Genomic DNA, 18560 nt, shown 5'->3' on the forward strand with positions numbered 1-18560 from the left:
ACACAGTATAATCAACAAAGCTACTGTTACAGAGTCCCAGACTTTTGTGAAAGAAATTAATTTTTACAAGCGCTAAAAAACCAAACATCGATTCCTATCAACAAGTTAGATCACTTAGTACCGGCTGTTAGGAGAGTGAAGTCATACCCCAACCTGTGCTGAAGAATGGTAGAGCTACAGCCCAAGAGGTTGGGGCCAGCACAGAAAGACTTAGCTGGGACTTATCCTGAACCAGCTAAAACAGACTGTCTATACTGATTTGCAAAACCTAATGAAATAACATAATTTTTATGTACTAAAAAGTTTTTAAAAGACAAGTCTATTCAATCTAAAACTATAATTGTATTTATACACATATACTTTTTTTTTCCTCCAAACAAATGAACTGAAACAACACCAGGATGCCAAAAATACCCTCCAAACTACACCCAAATTGATATACTGCTGTATTTGCTTTGATTCCAAGAAGCCAGGCAGGCAAGAGAGGTCACAGGTAAAGTGCTGGAAGCTGTATGATAGAGAATTTGGGTGACAACAAGCCCCTCAGCTTGAGAAACTGAATTGTTCATAACACGGTTACTACAAAGACACAAGTACAAACTGGAGTGGCCCTGAGAAAGCTGGCCATGCACTAGATCCATCCAAGTCCAGGGGACACAACCCTAAATCCACCCAAGGGTGAAATGAGACCAAACAAGACTTCCCGGGCCTCCCCCAGAGCTGAGAGGAATGGGTTCAAAGCCCTGAGGCTCTGCAGAAGCACAGGGTATGAGGCTCCTGTAGGCAGGGACGAGGCTTTTAGGGACCGTCCCTTCTGTTTTTCCCACTCTAATCCCACTGGCAGGCTGTGCGTGGATTGCTTGTCCTAACGTCCAGCCAGGCTTGCTCATTCGTCCAGGAAGCATTTAATCAGCTTCTTCTGCGTGCCAGGCACTATGACAGGCACCGGGAATATAAAGTCCCTCCTTATCCATTCATTTTTTCATAATAGAAGCATGCACAAATGTGGCAAGAAAAAATGATGATATGTGCTTTAATGGAGGTTCCCAGGTCGAGGACCAGCTAGACAATTTGTGGAGCTCAGTGCAAACTGAAAATGTGGAGCCCTTTGTTCAAAATTAAGAATTTGCTGGCTGGTTGCTCAGTTGGTTAGAGTGTGGTGCTGATAATGCCAAGGTCCGAGGTTTGATCCCTATATTGGCCAGTCCCCCCACCCCCCAAAATTAAGAATTTTAAGGCAGCAACAGCAGAGCATTAAACCGAGGGATCTTATAAGTTTGACTAAGGAGCCCTCCTGTGTGACTGTGCAAGTCACACACCCATGAAGCTGGCCCTGACTAGGCCCTTGTCCAACTCCCAGCGACACCATTCACAGTGTTATCTAAATGCTTCTGACGTTAAGCCTGACGTAATCCAGTGCCCACTTATCCTTCCAAGCCTCTTGTAGTGTCCCTTGTCTTGTGTTCTGAGCAAACAAGCCTACACTGTACTTAGATTTTCAAACATCCTGAAACTTTCCCAACCCTCTACCAGAAACGTACTCTCTCACTGATGAAGTACCATCTATCGTTCAAGGCCTAACGCAAATGCCACCTCCTCTGTAAAGCCTTCTGATAGCCTCTAAGATAAACATTTTCTCCCTGCTGTATAACTGCACCTCCCCCAATTCCACTACGGCATTTGTTGCATTCTGCCCACAATGGATATTTTTGTGTCTGACACCCTTTTATTAAGCTGAAGTTTTCTAAAGGTCAGAGTCTATTCACTTTCATTTTATATTCCCCCAGTAGAGTGTCCGTACTTTAAAGATGACCTCATGGACCAATTTCATATACAATGGTATCCTTTAGCATGGGATTCTGCACAGTGAGCCTTCAATATTGTTGACACACTTTGGACGAAGGCCACAGCAGGACTGGTTCAGGTGCCCAGCGCCACCTTAGCCCCCACCAGACTTGCCAGAGGCCAATGAGGTCCAGACTCATGTCTCAGGGCATCTCTGGAGTAAACCACATTTGGAGGCCAAGGATATTCACTGGCCTGGCACATGCACAAGTGACTTTCCATGGATGACTAAATACCCAGGGACTTGACAAAACAAAGAAGCTGCATGCTCCTCTTTCTCAATTTAAAGTGGAAAACTCTTACCGGGGCCCAGGAATCCACACTAAAGAACACTCCTCTTTCAGTATAGTTGATATTTCTTTCAATATCTTTAGTTAGGGATGCAGTCAAATTTCTGTGATGATCATTTTTCTGTACTTTTGAGCTGATGAAGAGAGAGGAATAAGTTGGCTAACCTGAGAAAACAACCAACCTCCTGAATATCTCAGTTGAAGAATGCTGTCAAATTAATCACAGGCTAAAAGACCACAACATTTTAGCATCTGAAGGTTGAAGGAACAGCACCATAAAAAATGAAATTAAAAAAAAATCATCTCACAAAATCTTTTAGTAAACATATTTCAAAGGCTTAAAAGCTTGTTCTGACAAAAAAAATATTTCCTATAAGTCTCAAAATTCTATAGTGGTCGTAAAAGGCTTGATTCCAAATTACTAAAAAATTAAAGATATTTCAATATTTTACATAAAAGGTCAAGAACCAGGTGGGGAACTGGTATTTAGGCATACTGATTTATCATTAAAGACATGCTAGAATTAATTATACAATAAAAATACATTTTCAAATTCAGAGATTATAACCAGCTATAAAGCAGATGCCTGGAGGAGCCAGACAAGCTCCAGAAATGAATAGAGAGTCCAGGGTAGATATCAGTCTGGAGACTGCAAGCCCAATCTAGAGGTGCTTAGTTCAACTTACAAAAAAAATTACCTAATTCAAATAAATTAAACAATTAGGTCTTAACGGCACCCTTGTTGCATATTCTCAATTCTCCGGAAACACTATGATCTCTCTCCTTAAGACCTTTCATTGCAGTACCCTCTTGGTGAGTATCTAACTCGTGCTAACTTTAAAATATCCCAGCTGAACCATCACTTCCTCAAGGAAAGCTCTCCCGGGCCTGCGGTAGGACACTCTGTGATGCATTTCCAGAGTGCTCAGCACTTTTCCTTCCTAACCTTTAACAATGTTTATGGTGACTTGTCCACTATTTATCCACCTGCCAGGCCACATGCCAAGATGAACTGTTCCTGTCTTGTTCACAATGTCTAGTGCCTGAGCTAGTTCCTAGTACCTAATGATTAATAAATAGTATCTTATTACTTGTATTATTTTATCATTATATTTTACTAATAACAAATGTATTTATTTATAATATTAATAACATTATTAAATGAATAAATAAATGATGGGTGTTTGGTACCTGACTCCAGCAGGATAGCACCTTTTACAATATAAATCAGGCCTGCTGATCCTCTTCCTCAGAAATGACCAGAGAGGGCTTCTCCCCACCTTATCTCATTGATAAACAATTTTTCAGGTTGAAATTTGGGTAAAGTTTATGAGTAACAACAATCATAATGATAGCAATAACCTTAACTACCATTCAGTGAGCAACTTACTACATGCTACTTGCTTCACATCCACTACAGCATGAAATCCATACCATAACTCGGGGAGTGTAGATGTGTTTTTTCCATGTGGCAAAAGGAAGAAGCTCTAACTCAAAAAAAAATTAGGCAACTTCTTTCAAAATCACATGGCTGTAAATGGCAGTGCTGGAATTTGAACCTGTATCTGTCCATCCACAGATCCCATGCTCTCAACCTCCACAGGGCACCCTTTTCGGATGAGATGTTCTTTTTCTATGAACAATTTTGGAATCCACTTACCCACAGGTAGTGTTTCGCTGGCCACCACATGCAATGAACACAGGGTTTTCAGGTAGGTTGCAGTCACTGGAGAAATAGCCAAATGAGTCAGGCATTTTCCTACCTTCTTTTCAAGCATGAATGTTACCGAGAATGGGTGGTGCATTTCAAACCACCTCCAAAAGGCTTAAAGCATTCATTCCCTAGCTATACAGAACAAATTAAGAGCTCAAGCCTTTCCAGACGAGGCTGCTGGCTGCTGGTGTATCATGGTAACATAGATGGTCCCACCTGCCAGTGACCGAGACTCCCAGCCTCTCTCCTGCCTCTACACTCCACCCGCCGAGCTGCTCCACGCTCATGCAAAACATCTCAGAATTAGAGACTGGGATAGAAACTGGTTCCCGACTACATCACCTTCTGCCCAGCGATACCCATTTATGCCCAAATATGTCTAAATTTCTTAATATCATTCCTTTAAAAAAATTCTGTATGTTCAATAATTAAATAGGTAATGAAAGATCCTCTTTAACAAGTGAAAAGGCCTCTGAGAGTGTAAGGAATGAACTCTTTGATTAATGGCTTTCCCCCAACTCTGAGTAGCATTAATGCAGTGGGTATTCACTAGAAGAGGATTCTGGAATGAAGAAGACTTTTAAAGAGAAGATTTATACAGAGATCACTGAGGGAGGGTTGGGTAGTGTGGAAGTGGTATGGAACGTTGGGGAGAAGAAAACTGGTTGCTGGAAAAGGAATTCAGAAAAGGAGGTGGGGAAGCTGGTGGCAAACTTTTCCTCGGGCCAGCTTTGAGCTAAGGAAAAAGTTCTCTCTTTGAATCCTCTTCTCTCTACCACCAGGATTCAGAAAGGTAGCCTTACAATCTCAGCACTAAACTTACAAATGCATTTTGAGGCAAGTAGAGTTCTGGCTAGGAATGTAAATACCATTATTTCACTGTTTCTTTAGGAAAATACACAATGAGTTTTAAATAACATAAATGAGGGCCGAGCCCGTGGCGCACTTGGTAGAGTGCTGCGCTGGCAGCGCAGTGACGCTCCCGCCGCGGGTTCGGATCCTATATAGGACTGACCGGTGCACTCACTGGTTAAGTGCCGGTCACGAAAAAACGACAAAAAATAAAAAAAATAAAAAAATAAAAATAAATAAATAAATAACATAAATGAGCTTTGGAAGACAGCTATTATTAGTAAGTTGGGAAATGCCTGTTAATATGAAAACATTTATGTTTTTCTTTCTGCCATGAATTTGGATTATCTCTCTTTGGAGCCTTCTCCAAATTTCCCATAAATTTCTGTAAATTCTGATGAATCTTTCTTTGTATATGGGTGTAAAGAAATGATCAATTAATGGAATTTTATGCCTTGGTAAATTAGAACAGGGTTCAAGAGACAATAAATATGTTCCTTTTCAATTATTTCTTCTTAATTAAAGGATAAGATCCAGCAACACATCTTTTCTTAGCTATTTAGAGAACCAAATCAAAAACAAACACCAAAGAATGTTTGCCAGTTTGAGCATCATTACACATGGATCATATACAACAAGTAAATGCAGGCCATTCACTCTATATGAATCCTTGCCATAGAAACTTAACTTCCTTCTAATAATAATTATAATACTAGTAGCCAACATTTATTAAATGCTTACAAGCTAAACCCTTTACTTGAGTGATCTCATTTACTCTTTCCCACAAACCTATGATAAAGATAAAATTACTACTGTCCCTATTTTACAGATGGGAAAAATAAGTCTTCGGGAGGTTTAGCAACTTGTTCCAGATAACTCAATAGTAGTAAGTGGCAGGTCTCTCAAATTCCAAAGCCCATCCTCTCCACAACCACACTAGCATGCACCTAAAAACCCACGGCCACAGAAGGAGGGCTTGGAGATTTTACTTGAGGTTTATTTCGTTAGTAAAAATGGCATTTGTATTAGATTACTTATCCCTGCCAAATTGTTACTCATTGAGCCTTAAAAACAAGTTTAATATGTACCAGACTAAAGTTAAATTTATCAAAGGGAATTTTATTTCAAATCAACACAATATGTAATTATGGTTAACACTAGCGAATGTTTTAAGAGAAAAGGCACATCATTCAGTGCATAATATTCTGGAGCTACGCTACACCCAACATTCCTGTGATCCTGACCTGGAACAGTCTCCCAGCCCAGCTCCTGCCCAGAGAGCCCTCTCTCCCGCTGCTGGTGGTACAGCCCAGGCCTCCCACTCCGTCCTCTCCCTGCATCAGGTGCTGCCTCCAATGCTTCCCACCCAAACGCCCATCCCAACCCCGTTCACTTCAGCACTGGAGGTCGGGGATCTGCACACCTGGTTGGAAATGGGTTCTCAGAGGAACCCTGGTTCCCTAGACCTAGGGGTAGATTCTGTGAGAGCCTAATGACCTGCTATAGCTGGAAGTGGGGACAATCCCAGCCTACCATGAACTCTATTTGGTCCGAGTCTCCAATTAACACTTGTCCTGAGCATGCTGAGGAGGAAGAAAAAAGTTGCTAGAGGTTGAGCAGCTATCCCACCTGGGCTAGATGTCAAATTTTGACAGAAGGCTGTGCTTTACAAATGCATCCATATCTGATTTTATTTTGCAGTCTGGGGGGAGGAGTGACCAGGGTTCTGTTGGCTCCTGTCCTTTTAGTGTTAGGTGAAATACATTGTGAAACCCTCACACCCTGAGAGGTCAGTCAGGTGGAGAGGCAGGTCGCCGCACCCCTGTTGCCAGCTGCAGCACAAACACAGCAGTGGAGCCACTCCAGAGCCTGCGGAGAGCTGGAGCCCCAGCCCCCGGAGAGAGTTCTCCCAGAAGAGACAGACAGATCATCTGCTGTGGAGGCTGGTTCCTTCCTGCCTGAGCCATCTCTCACAGGCCACAAATTTCACAATATCTGTCTGTCTACCCCTAAAACACAAGAGACATCAGCCAAGCCAACTGGAAGGGATCTAGTCGAGTTTGAGATGACTGAGTTTCCATTCTTTTCCTCCTTGACTGGGTTAGGAAAACACTTCATGAGATTTTGCTGTGTTTTTATCTGATCATTTGAAAAGCCTGAGTTGTGTTAGGGACCAGGGTAGCCAGGCAAGGAGTGATTGACATAAGAAAGAGTAATAATTTACCTGGTCCCATTCTCTAACATGAAGCCTGTTAGACGGTAAATATTAGTGGACCAAAACGCCATATCATCCAGTCCTCCGAGGAAATAGTCTTGGAACTGTTCCACCAAAAATGGGGACTTTGTGGAGTAAGTGGGATAAAGCTGTGGTAGGGAGAAAGGAAAATAAACGAATAAGGTACTGTTCCTGGCATCTGCATAATCCTTAAAGATTCGGAAGAATGAAGCCTTTACCTTGGAAATTGCTAACCTCTCACCATACCTGCAACATAAACATAAACAATAATTTCTACAGAGAAATGAAACACATAATGAAGAAAAAGCTCCATCCGCACATATCCAAGAGTCATGCAACTGCCTTTGACAAAGTGAAATCCATAAATCCAAAATCCACTCTCAGGAAACTAAAACATGAAAAATGTGCTAAAAAAGTCATGGTAAAATCAGCTGTAAACTTTCCTCTGGGTTGCACTCACATTTCCAAGAACTGAAGGTATGTACAGTCAACAATTACATTTTTGGTGATGACTTGTCGACTGTAGAGTTTTTCATAAATTCCCAGTAGATCTTTGACAGGCACGTACCTGAGAAATGCATTAGAAAAAAAATAAGAGTTGTTTTAATTCTGAAGCTGAAGATACCAGCAGCAGCTACCAGCTAATCCATGATTGTTAAGTGCCAAACACTCTACGAGGTCTTCACAGGCACTAGTTATTTAATCCTAACAATGACCCTCGTGGTTAGTGCTATTATAGCCCCATTTTACATAAGAGGAAACTGAGGCAGAGAAAAGTTAAATAATTTGATGATAGAAAACAACTGTTAACCTTAATCAAATATTTATGAAGGTACATTCAAAGACAGAAAACTAATATAAAGTACAAAACAGGTGTTTAGTTGTGTGAACTCAAGAGTTCCAAAAGCAACTTAAAGTATTTTTTGAGTTGAGCTATTGTCAAGAATCATTATTTTAAAAACACCAAAAATGGTTCCTCACCCTGACATCCTAGTTCCAGAGCACACAGTGTAAAGGAGTGAAAAGAATCCTAAGTCAGGCTTCTGGTTCACAGATATTAGTGATTTCAGTTGGAAGAAGAGCAGCATTTAAAAATTAGATTGATACTGAATCATCTTTTAACTTAATTTCAAAATTTTTAGATTATACAAGATAAAAATCATAAGCAATAAAATCTGATTTTATTGTATTTACGAGAAAGAAGTGATTGAGATGTTCATTTTTTATTTTATAAGAGCACCCAGAATGGCCTTCCCAATAAAAATAGCTTAAAATGATAGACAAAATAACAAAAATATTTTTTCTAAATGAATCACTATGCTAGCAAGAAAGTAGAAATTCTCCAAAGACCAAAAACAAATAGAAACTGGAAAGTATGGGAGGTAGTAAGTAAATGGGAAAGCCAGCTTTTACCCTGAGGACATCAGCTATACCCTGGGAACCTGAATGGTTTTTGATGGCTGCGTGGTATGCAAGAGACAGGAGATAGAGCCTAGGAACCATTCAAAGGGAGCCATCACAGAGGAGATACCCACATTAAACCAAAAACACAATGGGCTACATCTTCTGCAGGAGTATGAGCTAGAAATAAACCCACATACAGACGAACACAACAGGCTACATCTTCTGCATGAGTGTGAGCTAGAAATAAACCAACATACAAACAAGGAACAGCAAAGGAACCTGCCTGCTTTTATCTCGGCAATGGATAGAGAAGAAACAAACTATATCTGCCCCCAGAATTGGTAACCACTAGACAGCCCCACAAATGTTTTTTCTGCTTTTGTGCTATCTGTGTAGTCAGAAAACTTCAAGGGTTGAACTCAACTTAAAGAGGTCCTAGGGTAATAATGTCTCAAGGCAGCCTGCAAAAGCCAAAACAAACTCTCTCTGGAGAAAAGCCACAGTGATTCCAGTACCAGGAATAAAACCAAAAGATGACTAGTATAACCACAATAATATCTGATAAAGTACAGTCCAAGGAAACAAGCATTATTAGAGATAAAGAAGGTTACTACATCATGACAAAAGGTTCAATTCATCAGAAAGATGTAAGATTTTGAAACTTGAATGTATCTAAAAACATATCTTCAAAACACATTAGCTCAGTTGGTTAGAGCGTGGTGCTGATAACACCAAGGTCAAGGGTTCAGATCCCCATCCTGGGCAGCTGCCAAAGAAAAAACCAACAAAAAACCCACAAACACATATAGCAAATTTGGACAGAACTACAAGGAGAAATTGAAAAAAAATCCACTCTCTTAGGGGGAGATTTTTAAAACAAATTTCTCTCTCTGTAATCATTAGATCAACCTGATAAAAAAAATAAGGAAATAAATAAACAGTAAGGTATCTTAGTTATAGCTCACAAATCTTTTGATTTGAACAGTAAATTTAGTAAGTTAGAGCTAATAAGCATATACAGAACATTAAACCAAAAATTGGAGAAATAAGTTTTTCAAGCTTTTGTGGAGTATTTACAGAAATTGATCATATGCTAGGCTATAAATCAAGACTCAATGAATTACACAAGAACCCAAAGAAGGTAGAAGGAAGAAAATAAATAAAGAGTAGAAAGCAATAAAATAGAAAATGAACATATAATAGAGGATTAATAAAGACAAAATTCAGTCTTTAAAATAATAATGAAAAAGAAATATACTAGTTGTTTAAAAATATGGGAGAAGGCAGGATAAACAACATTATAGATAACAAAGGGAACATAAATACAAATAAAGTTGGAGAAAAAAAAATGAAGATATCAAGAACAACCTTATGCCAAAATGTTTAAACACTTAGATGAAATGTAAAATTTCTAGAAAAATACAAAACTCCTTAAGAAGAAATTGAAAAACCATAGTCCTATAACCATTAAAGAAGTTTTTAAAAAGTCCCTACCAAGATAAGGACTAGAGAGCTTTACAGGCAAATTCTGCCAAACATTCAAGGAATCAAAGCTCTAATCTCACACAAACTTCCAGAGAATATAAGAGGAAGGAACACTCCATCACTGACTTCATACAGCCAGCATAACCTTGATACCAAAATCAAACAAGGCCAGAAGAAAGGAAGACTACAGTACAAGCTCATAAACACAGATGATCATAATCATAGATGCAAAAACCCTGAACAGCAAGAATAGATACAAATACCAAAAAGATGATATATCATGACAAAATTGGTTTTGTCCCAGTCAATAAGGTTGATTTAGTACTAGTGTATAGATCAATAAAATTCACTATATTAACACGTTGAGAAATATCACGCATACAAAACAAATGTTCGATACACTCTGATATTAATTTATGAATAAAAAGTACCAGAAACTTCCTTAACGTGATATAGGGAATCCACAAAAATCTACAGCAACATTACAATGATGGAACTTGAAAGCATTTTAAGATCAGGAACAAAATAACTGTGCTTAATATCACCACTTCTATCCAGCATTGTGCTGGAAATATTAGCCAGGGTGATACAGCAAGAAAAAAAAAAAAAAAAAAATCAAAGATATAAAGATTGAAAAGGAAAAAAGAAACTGTCAAAATTCATAGATTATAAATTGTGAGTCTATAGTAAATTCAAAAAAATCTTCAGAAAAATTATTAGAATAAGATAGCTTAGAAACATTGCTAGACACAAAATCAAAATTAGAAAGTCACTTGCATTTCTACACCCCAGCAATCCATTAGAAAATATAACTTTAAAAAGCTATTTATGATGGAAAATAAAAATATAAAGTCTCTGGGACTAAATCTAATAAAATGTGTAAGAACTTGGGTGGAAAAACTGATAATTTTATTTAAATCATTAAAGACAACAAATATATGAAACATGTCAATGAAATGAGTATATAACAAATTTATGAATAAGAAGACTCAATATTATAAAATTGTTCATTCTCCTCCAATTGATCACTAGATTCAATAAAGATCAAAATTCCAACAAATTTTTTCTTGGAGTATAACAACCTGATCCTGACTTTTATTTGAAAGTATGAAGAAGAACAGGCAAGGCACTTTTAAAGACAAACTGCAAGCTGGGAGAGCTGCCCTAGCAGAGGTCAAGACTTATTATAAAGCTACAGTAATTAAAACAATATAGTAATTAAAATAATTAGTAATTCAAACAATTATTGCTTGGGGGTCGTCAATTAGACCAACAGAACATAACAGAAAGTCCAGAAACTGACCCATATACATGTGAAATTTTAATTTATAACAAAGTAGGTATTGCAGATCAGGGAGGCAGACTATTTGATAAATGGTTCTGGAATAGTTATCTCTATAGGAAAAAATAAAATTAGATTTATATCTCAGAATTTGCAAAAAATTAATTCCAGATAAATTAAAGACATAAAATTAAAAAATAGAAGTATAAAAGCTTTAGAAAACTATGTAGAAGAATAACCTCATGCCCTTAAGAGAGGAAAGAATTTCTTAAACATCAAAAGTATAAATTACAGGGCCGAGCCCGTGGCGCACTCGGTAGAGTGCTGCGCTGGGAGCGCGGCGACGCTCCCGCTGCGGGTTCGGATCCTATATAGGAATGACCGGTGCACTCACTGGCTGAGTGCCGGTCACGAAAAAAAACGACAAAAAAAAAAAAAAAAGTATAAATTACAAAAAAAAAAAAGCCTGATATATTCAACTACATTGAAATTCACAAATTCTGTTTATCCAGATATACCACAAACTAAGTGAAAAGACATACCACAAACTGAAAAAAGATTTTAGTAACAAGTAAATGACAAACTGACAAAAGATTAGAAACCAGAATATATAAAGAACACTCACAAATACATAAAAAGGACAAATAATCCAGCAGAAAAATAGGCTAAAAACTGAAAAAAGTTTTCACTTAAAATCAAACTAAGCAATAAAATAGGAAAAAAATGATCAATATGGGAAATTCTAATTAAAACCTTAATAAGATGCCATTACACACCAAACAGGCTGAAAAAATTTAACAGTTGGACAACACCAAGTATTGGAGAATGCAGAAGCAGCAGGACTATTATATGAAGCTGATAGGAATATAAATCGGGAAAACCATTTTGAAAAAGTAAAGTGAAACATGCATAAGCCCCGGATCCACTCCTGGTGGTGTTTACTTAAGAATGATGCCCCTGGTGCATGAATGTATGTGTGAAAGATGTGCATAGCAACACCATGTGTAAAGCAAAAACACTTAAAACTACCTCTGTGCCCATTAACATTAGAATGGAGTAATTCACTGTGGTATATTCAAACAATGGAGGACCATATCGTGGTGAAAATGAATGAACTAGGTAGCTCAACATGTCAATATGATTAAATCTCAAAAACATAATTTTAAGCAAAAAAAAAAAAAAATTGCAGAAGAATACATAGTGTGCAATCCTATTTATCTAAAGTGAAAAACCATATAATATTTTGCATATGGATACATACACATGTAGTTAAACTGTTGAGAAAAGCAACAAAGAGGTTAACAGGAAACCTAGTGGTTACCCCTGGTGGGAGAGAAAGTTATGTGATTGAGAAGGGAAGACAAGGAGCTACTTAACCAGCAATGCTCTATTTCTTAAGGTGGGAGGTAGCTACACAGGTGTGCATTATCTTATTCTTTTATTTATAAATACACATTCTTTGGTATGCTTCGTATAATTCACAAATTTTTTAAAGCATCTACTTAGATTATTCTAATTTGCAGTTTTGCTTTTCAAAATTTACAAATGCAGAAGACTCCTAATTATATCATAAGTTATATTTTCTAAGAAAAAAAGAGTTAATGCCCTAAATGACATTTAGATATCACATATGTAAATGTACATTACTCTTACCAGTGCCGTGCGAGGTAATTAAAATTAAATTCAAACTGGCTCAACACATCCCCTCCTAAGGTATGAGAAAAATATTTGCATTTGGTGGATTAGTGACAAACAGCAGGCTTCTTTCAACACAAGTTCTCAAAAACCATTTGAATAGTTCTTCACATTGTTACATGTTTCTGTTAATTGTTTTACATAGAGGCACATCTTTCTTTAAGAAAAAGTAATCTTTAAAAAATCTTAGCTAGTGAAGCCTATGAATTAAGAAAGAATCATCCACACAACCAAAGGAGTTTTTACTGTAAGGAAAATAGACCACAGGAGATCTTTTAAATAAACCCCATTCACCACCTAGTTTGTATATTTAAAAGTAATTTACTATGGAAAAAAGATGGGAGTCTACCAACTTAAAGCTAAAGTATTAGGAGATTAGGAGACACTATCTAATGAATTTTAATCCAATATAAAAGTAAGGTTTTTCTAAAATTATAACACAAGTCAATGATAAAATGTAGGAGTTTTTAACAAAAATAAATAAATACATATATAGACACAACTTTTTAGAAATATATCTCTATATTAAATGAGGGATGCCTGTACACTAAATGAATTGCAATATTAAAACAGAAAGTTACTAAGTATATGCTAATGGCAAAATCTAAAAAGCATGTCTATTTAAAGTACATTAGTGAGTTTATTATAAGTGAACCATTACTACCACGGGAGAAAATTTGGCAAATGTAAATAAACAGTACCAAAATCACCAGTTGAATGAGCCTTGGAATAGGAGTCATGAAAATCAATCTGAAAAAGAAAGACAACGACCTCTTTACATCACAAATTATAGATAAATCTCTTACCCCTACAGTCAGGCAGGTAATGGGGAGATGACAGCCTAACCCAATGAATTGCTAAGGATACAAATGGACTCAATTCTCACACTAACATTTTATTTTATTATTTGTAAAAAAAAATTATATTGGCAGCTGAGTTGTATACTCAATATCTGATAATAAAGCTACGGCAGGCAATTGTGCTTCCGAGGGTAAAACAAAATCCGAGTCCAAGTTTAAACTTCTAACATAATGGAATTAATATCAATTAATAACCAGAGAGGCCTTTCAGACACCAAGTAAGATCACAATTTACAGTTTGGGGATATGGCATTTTCGTATAGAAATTTTTTTAAAAGAATTAAAAACAAGAAAAAAAAGTAGAACTATTAGTTTTAAATAGAACCAAGTGGCAGGTATTCATATTCTTATTAAGACACACAGCTTGAAACGTAAAATTTCTCAAATATTGTTTGTGACTAAAACTGCACATCACATCAATTGCTGTCTTCAGTGCATATTAGTCATTCTGCTCTTGTGGATGAATTTACCCAGGTGGCAAAAAGAATAAAGGGCATGAATAGGTAAAGATGGAGCTCTAACCAAACACCACTTTGGGTAAGAAGTCTTGTTTCCATATGACACCTGAATAACCTTAAGTTTTCCTTTCCTTTAAAAAGATCAGTTTTTGATCCTGGGTATGATAGTATCACTTCCATAAAGTCATTAACCATAAAGATAGGTACTCACAGCTCCCATTGTCCTAAGGAATCCTTGTTCAATACCCAGGCTATGCCAGTTGACATCTGCCACCATGTGAGAGGTAATTCCAAACAAGAACGCTACCAATTTCTCTGTTTCCTGCCAAATAAGCACATTAGAGTCAGGTGCCTTTGGGTTATTTTATATCAACAATCTTAGAAAAAGTTTTAATCAATATGAATTCATTTCCATTATTGAGACGAAACAAAAAATTAAAGGCAAGTGCATTGTAGTTTCTAATAACTGAAAACTACACAGGACTTTCTAAAATGTTTTGCAGTGCCTTGGAAGTGCTTTCAGTTTAATTACTATTAGAGCAAAATGACAAAGTGACCTATCCCACACTATTTAAAAAATAACTTATTCAAGTATTAACTAGCCATATACTATGTCCCAAGTCCTGTGTTTGGCATTAAAGCTGCAATGGTGAATTGCTCTTACAGAATCTTGTCAGAAGGGTAAGAATGGGGTAAATGCAGATAAAAAACAGTAGTTGGCAGGTTTGAAGCTGAATTTTTTTTAGGGTTAGAGGGCTGTGCCTACCTTGTCCCAGGGAAGGGGATAGTTTTCTCGGATATAGTGAATGCTTGCATTAAGAAACGGAGTCCAGTGGGTGCTCTCAGACACATCATGGAATTTTCCTGACAAAACAAAAGCAGGGCTCTGGATTCTTTCTTAAAAGTTGGAGAGTCTCCATCAAATCTTCCACCCCCACCCACTGTGCTGCTGTGTCCCTTCTCCTCTCTCCCTCCAAGCCCCTTAGTTTCTTCTACTGATGTTCAAAGGAAGCCCCCAAAAGAGAAGAGCCAGCTGAAACTTTGTTACAGGCATGGTACACTATCTGCCTGCTGCCCAGAGCCCTGCAGTAAGAGGATAGGAACCTAAACTGGCTGACAGCATCTTGTGTCACCTGGCTGCAAGAGAGGCTAGAAGCGTTTCAACTCCTGTGCCATAAAGAAGCAACTTTTGGTTTGTTTTCCGTTTTTTAAAAAATATCCTCTTTGTCCATCACAGTAAGTCTCCCTAACAGCACAAAAAACAAAAGCAGATACTCCAAAGGCTTTCAAGCATTTGAATTTATAATAATTGTTTTAAAACGGCACAGGTCCTAATGAATATTCTAGGCAAACATCATTTGAGTGGGCTCTTTATTCCCATAGGACGGGCCAGAAAGACAAGAACTGGCAACTGCTTTAAACCTCCAAATGCTGCAAATTCTTCATGGGGGGCCGAATGTTACCGGGGTGACTAAAAGCAAAACTCCAGAGTTCAGATCTCTCAGTTCAAAATTTTTATGCTGTTGCTAAAGCAAAAATTGTCTAGCCAGTTTTAAAACACTGGTTTTTCTAAAAATGATTTTCAAAGAAGTTGGAATCAAGCAATTTAATTTGCTTCCAACCGTTTTCCTAGAGATAAAACTAAACAATTCCCACTCTGCAGCATTTAGAAAAAACCCGCTGATCTCAATCTTTCCATCACAAGAGAGTATCTGCTGCTTTATAAAAAAAAATGAAAAATGCTAGATAGTTTGCATTCCTTTTCCCATCTTCTCAGAACCTTTGTTATGTGTTTTGTCTCTCTATAAAAGTGGCATACATTAAGCAATGTTTTTCAAATATAATGAATAAAAAATCCTTTTCTTTTTTTCTTTTTTATATAAGACATCAGGGGAGTTTTAAAATATTAAGGGACAGTAGAGCTCCCACGAATAAGGTTTGGGAAATGCTAAATTAGAAACAATAGGTTAGAGAAAAGGAGAACTACAACATGCAGGCAAAATAAGAAGACTGAGAAATGAGAGTTAACAGACTAAGAGGAAAACAGAAAAAAAATTATAAATATGAGAAATATAAAAGCTCAGCTGTCTGGGATCATAACTACAGCAGTGAATAGCCCTAAACATTTCACTGACCCTAAAAGCATCACTATATTAAAAGAATGGGATAATGGCCCGAGATCCCAGCAGTGGTTTCCACAATGGAGTGTGCTGAATGGCTTCCTTTCAGCCCTCCAGGTCCACTCTCCACCCTTCTCCATCCTGCAGGGTGACTCAGACATCACCTGATTCAACTGGCTTCTTTGCCCTCATGCTTTGGTTGGATTGGGTTGGGCCAATGGAGAGAACCCACAGAAGATCAGAGAAAAGGAAGAGAGAGAGGTTGGGATATTTATCCTGCCTGCTCCCCTTCCATGGGGTTGCAGTGGACTGGCTATATCCCTCAGCAAAAGGTCCAGCTGCTGTCACGCGGCCCTCTCCACGCAGCTCTCTTTGTCTACAGTTGCAGAAATCGCTCCCTCCCCGCACTATCCTTCTCAATTTCTTACATCCTGTCCACAGCTTTGAAAATAGCGCCCTTATTAAACTCCCCTTCAATTATTCAGTTTGAGTGTGTCTCCTGTGGCCTGCTGGGGCCCTGACTGATACAACCCATGAGCCCAGTGTACCTTAGATTTGCATAACACTTGACAAAATATTATGCATTAACACCACCAACAACAATCCAGTGAAAAAGCAGGGCAGGTTCTATCATTGCCACACTGCAGAAACGGAAACTGAGATTGCGTGTAAGGGACTTTCTCAAGGTCCCATGCTAACAGGCAGTATAAAAGGAACACAAACTCAGACCTTTTGATTTCTTGCAAAATGTTTTCTCTTATGCCATAAAGCAGTAAAGTAAGTAAGGACACGTAGAGTGGTTTTCAGTCAAAAAATAAAGTTTTCAGAATTTCTATGCTTCAGTAGGTAAGTTTTAGCCAAATAGAAAATGCAGCTACGTAAACTAAGTCATTGACCAACAACAGTAAAAAATATATTGTGCTGTTATGTATTTTTTAAGTCGTAACCATTTCTTTTAAGCAAGCAAAAGTACATTGTTTAGTCTGCAAACCTTCATCTTACCTCCTTTGCAGATGCCAGGGTAAAAAGAATCAGGAAACACGGTTCCAGCCTGATATGCATCCTGGTGTTCTAGTAATAGCTGGGGAGCAGGAAATAAAAAGATTGGAACGTCAGAGTCAACAGCTTGGGAAATACAGGCCCCATCATTTTCCAGCTATAAGATGCTGGAACTATGGAGGTTTAAAAAAGGAATGAAGAAAAAAGAAAGGAAAACAAGTAAATATGAGACATAATTTAATACAACTCATTACTCTGTATAACTTCAGGTTCATTCCTACCAAACACAGGCTAATTAAGCAGCAGCAAAAATCACATATTTAAATGGCACCTCCTTTCATTTTTTCTGTCTACCCAGGACAGCAGGATTTCCCTAAGGCTGTTTCACTGACAGGAGCTGGTTTGTGATAGACTTTTAAGGATCCACAGAGAAACAAGAAAAATACATACACACCCACATATATACCAGTTTAAATACATATATAGACGACCTGTGCTTTAGTGTAAGATTATGTCCCTGGTGCTTCTGGAGGGCTAAAAAAATTTTTTTCCCTTATAAAATGATATGAAGGTAGATGGTAGGGGTTTTCTTTTCAAAGGACAATTTTCTTTTCTTTCCTGGACAATTGGCTCACTCAATTCCATTCTGACTCCCTTATGACGTGCCTAGCTGCATGCTAGAGGCTAGAAAACAAAGACATTTCCCAAACTGTCCCAGCTCAGAGTCTGATGTGGCCCAGTCCGCATCACAGAGGCCACTTGCTTCTTCAGCTGTCACGAAGGGATCGTGTTTTCTGCAGCAGGTGCAGCACAGGCCCCGTGTTGCAGCTCCAGCTTGCCACATGTTCACAGTCACAGCGCAGGGCATCTTTTTTGCTAGAAGGAGCGTGGCTGAGGCAATGAGGTCCCGCGGTGGCTTCTTTTTCCAAACCATGTATGAGACAGTTGAATGTGGAACCAGAGTGGCTGTTTGACAATGGCACAGGTCGCAGATCTTTGGCAGGCCACTTCTGTGTGTTGTTCTCGGAGTCCTTTCTGGATACTGTGGCGGCTCAGAAACAATACCCCAAAGTGAAGGCCTCAGAAGTGAAGTTTCTCTCTGACCTGCCCCTGCCCTCCTGTCTCTGGCCCCTCATACTCTCCCAAGGCAAACCACAGAAACTAGAATCCTTCTTTCCCAAAGTGGATCATAGAAACCAGAACTCCTTTTCCCCAAAGTCAGCCATAAAATCTAAAAACATTACTCTGACCTTACCTTGACTTTCTGTGTAAACGCTGGCCATAAAGAAAGACTCTCCTTCTACAGGGGTCCTGCCCCAT

The 18560-nt window shown here is 38.2% G+C and overlaps 1 protein-coding gene across 2 annotated transcripts in view; it reads right to left on the reverse strand.

Annotated features, from left to right (window-relative positions):
* Window positions 1–18560, reverse strand: part of GPLD1 (glycosylphosphatidylinositol specific phospholipase D1) — a 47730-nt gene that overhangs the window by 18932 nt on the left and 10238 nt on the right. For both annotated transcript variants that reach the window (XM_063096598.1, XM_063096597.1), the window contains exons 3-12: window positions 17244–17322; window positions 14888–14985; window positions 14333–14443; window positions 13505–13553; window positions 12762–12816; window positions 7398–7505; window positions 7156–7183; window positions 6926–7065; window positions 3796–3861; window positions 2149–2269 (exon numbers count right to left, since the gene is read on the reverse strand). In XM_063096598.1, coding sequence (XP_062952668.1) covers window positions 2149–2269; window positions 3796–3861; window positions 6926–7065; window positions 7156–7183; window positions 7398–7505; window positions 12762–12816; window positions 13505–13553; window positions 14333–14443; window positions 14888–14985; window positions 17244–17322 — 855 coding nt within the window. The remainder of the gene's footprint in view (window positions 1–2148; window positions 2270–3795; window positions 3862–6925; window positions 7066–7155; window positions 7184–7397; window positions 7506–12761; window positions 12817–13504; window positions 13554–14332; window positions 14444–14887; window positions 14986–17243; window positions 17323–18560) is intronic.

The sequence above is a fragment of the Cynocephalus volans genome, chromosome 5 (assembly GCF_027409185.1).
Source record: "Cynocephalus volans isolate mCynVol1 chromosome 5, mCynVol1.pri, whole genome shotgun sequence".
Lineage (NCBI taxonomy): Eukaryota > Metazoa > Chordata > Mammalia > Dermoptera > Cynocephalidae > Cynocephalus > Cynocephalus volans.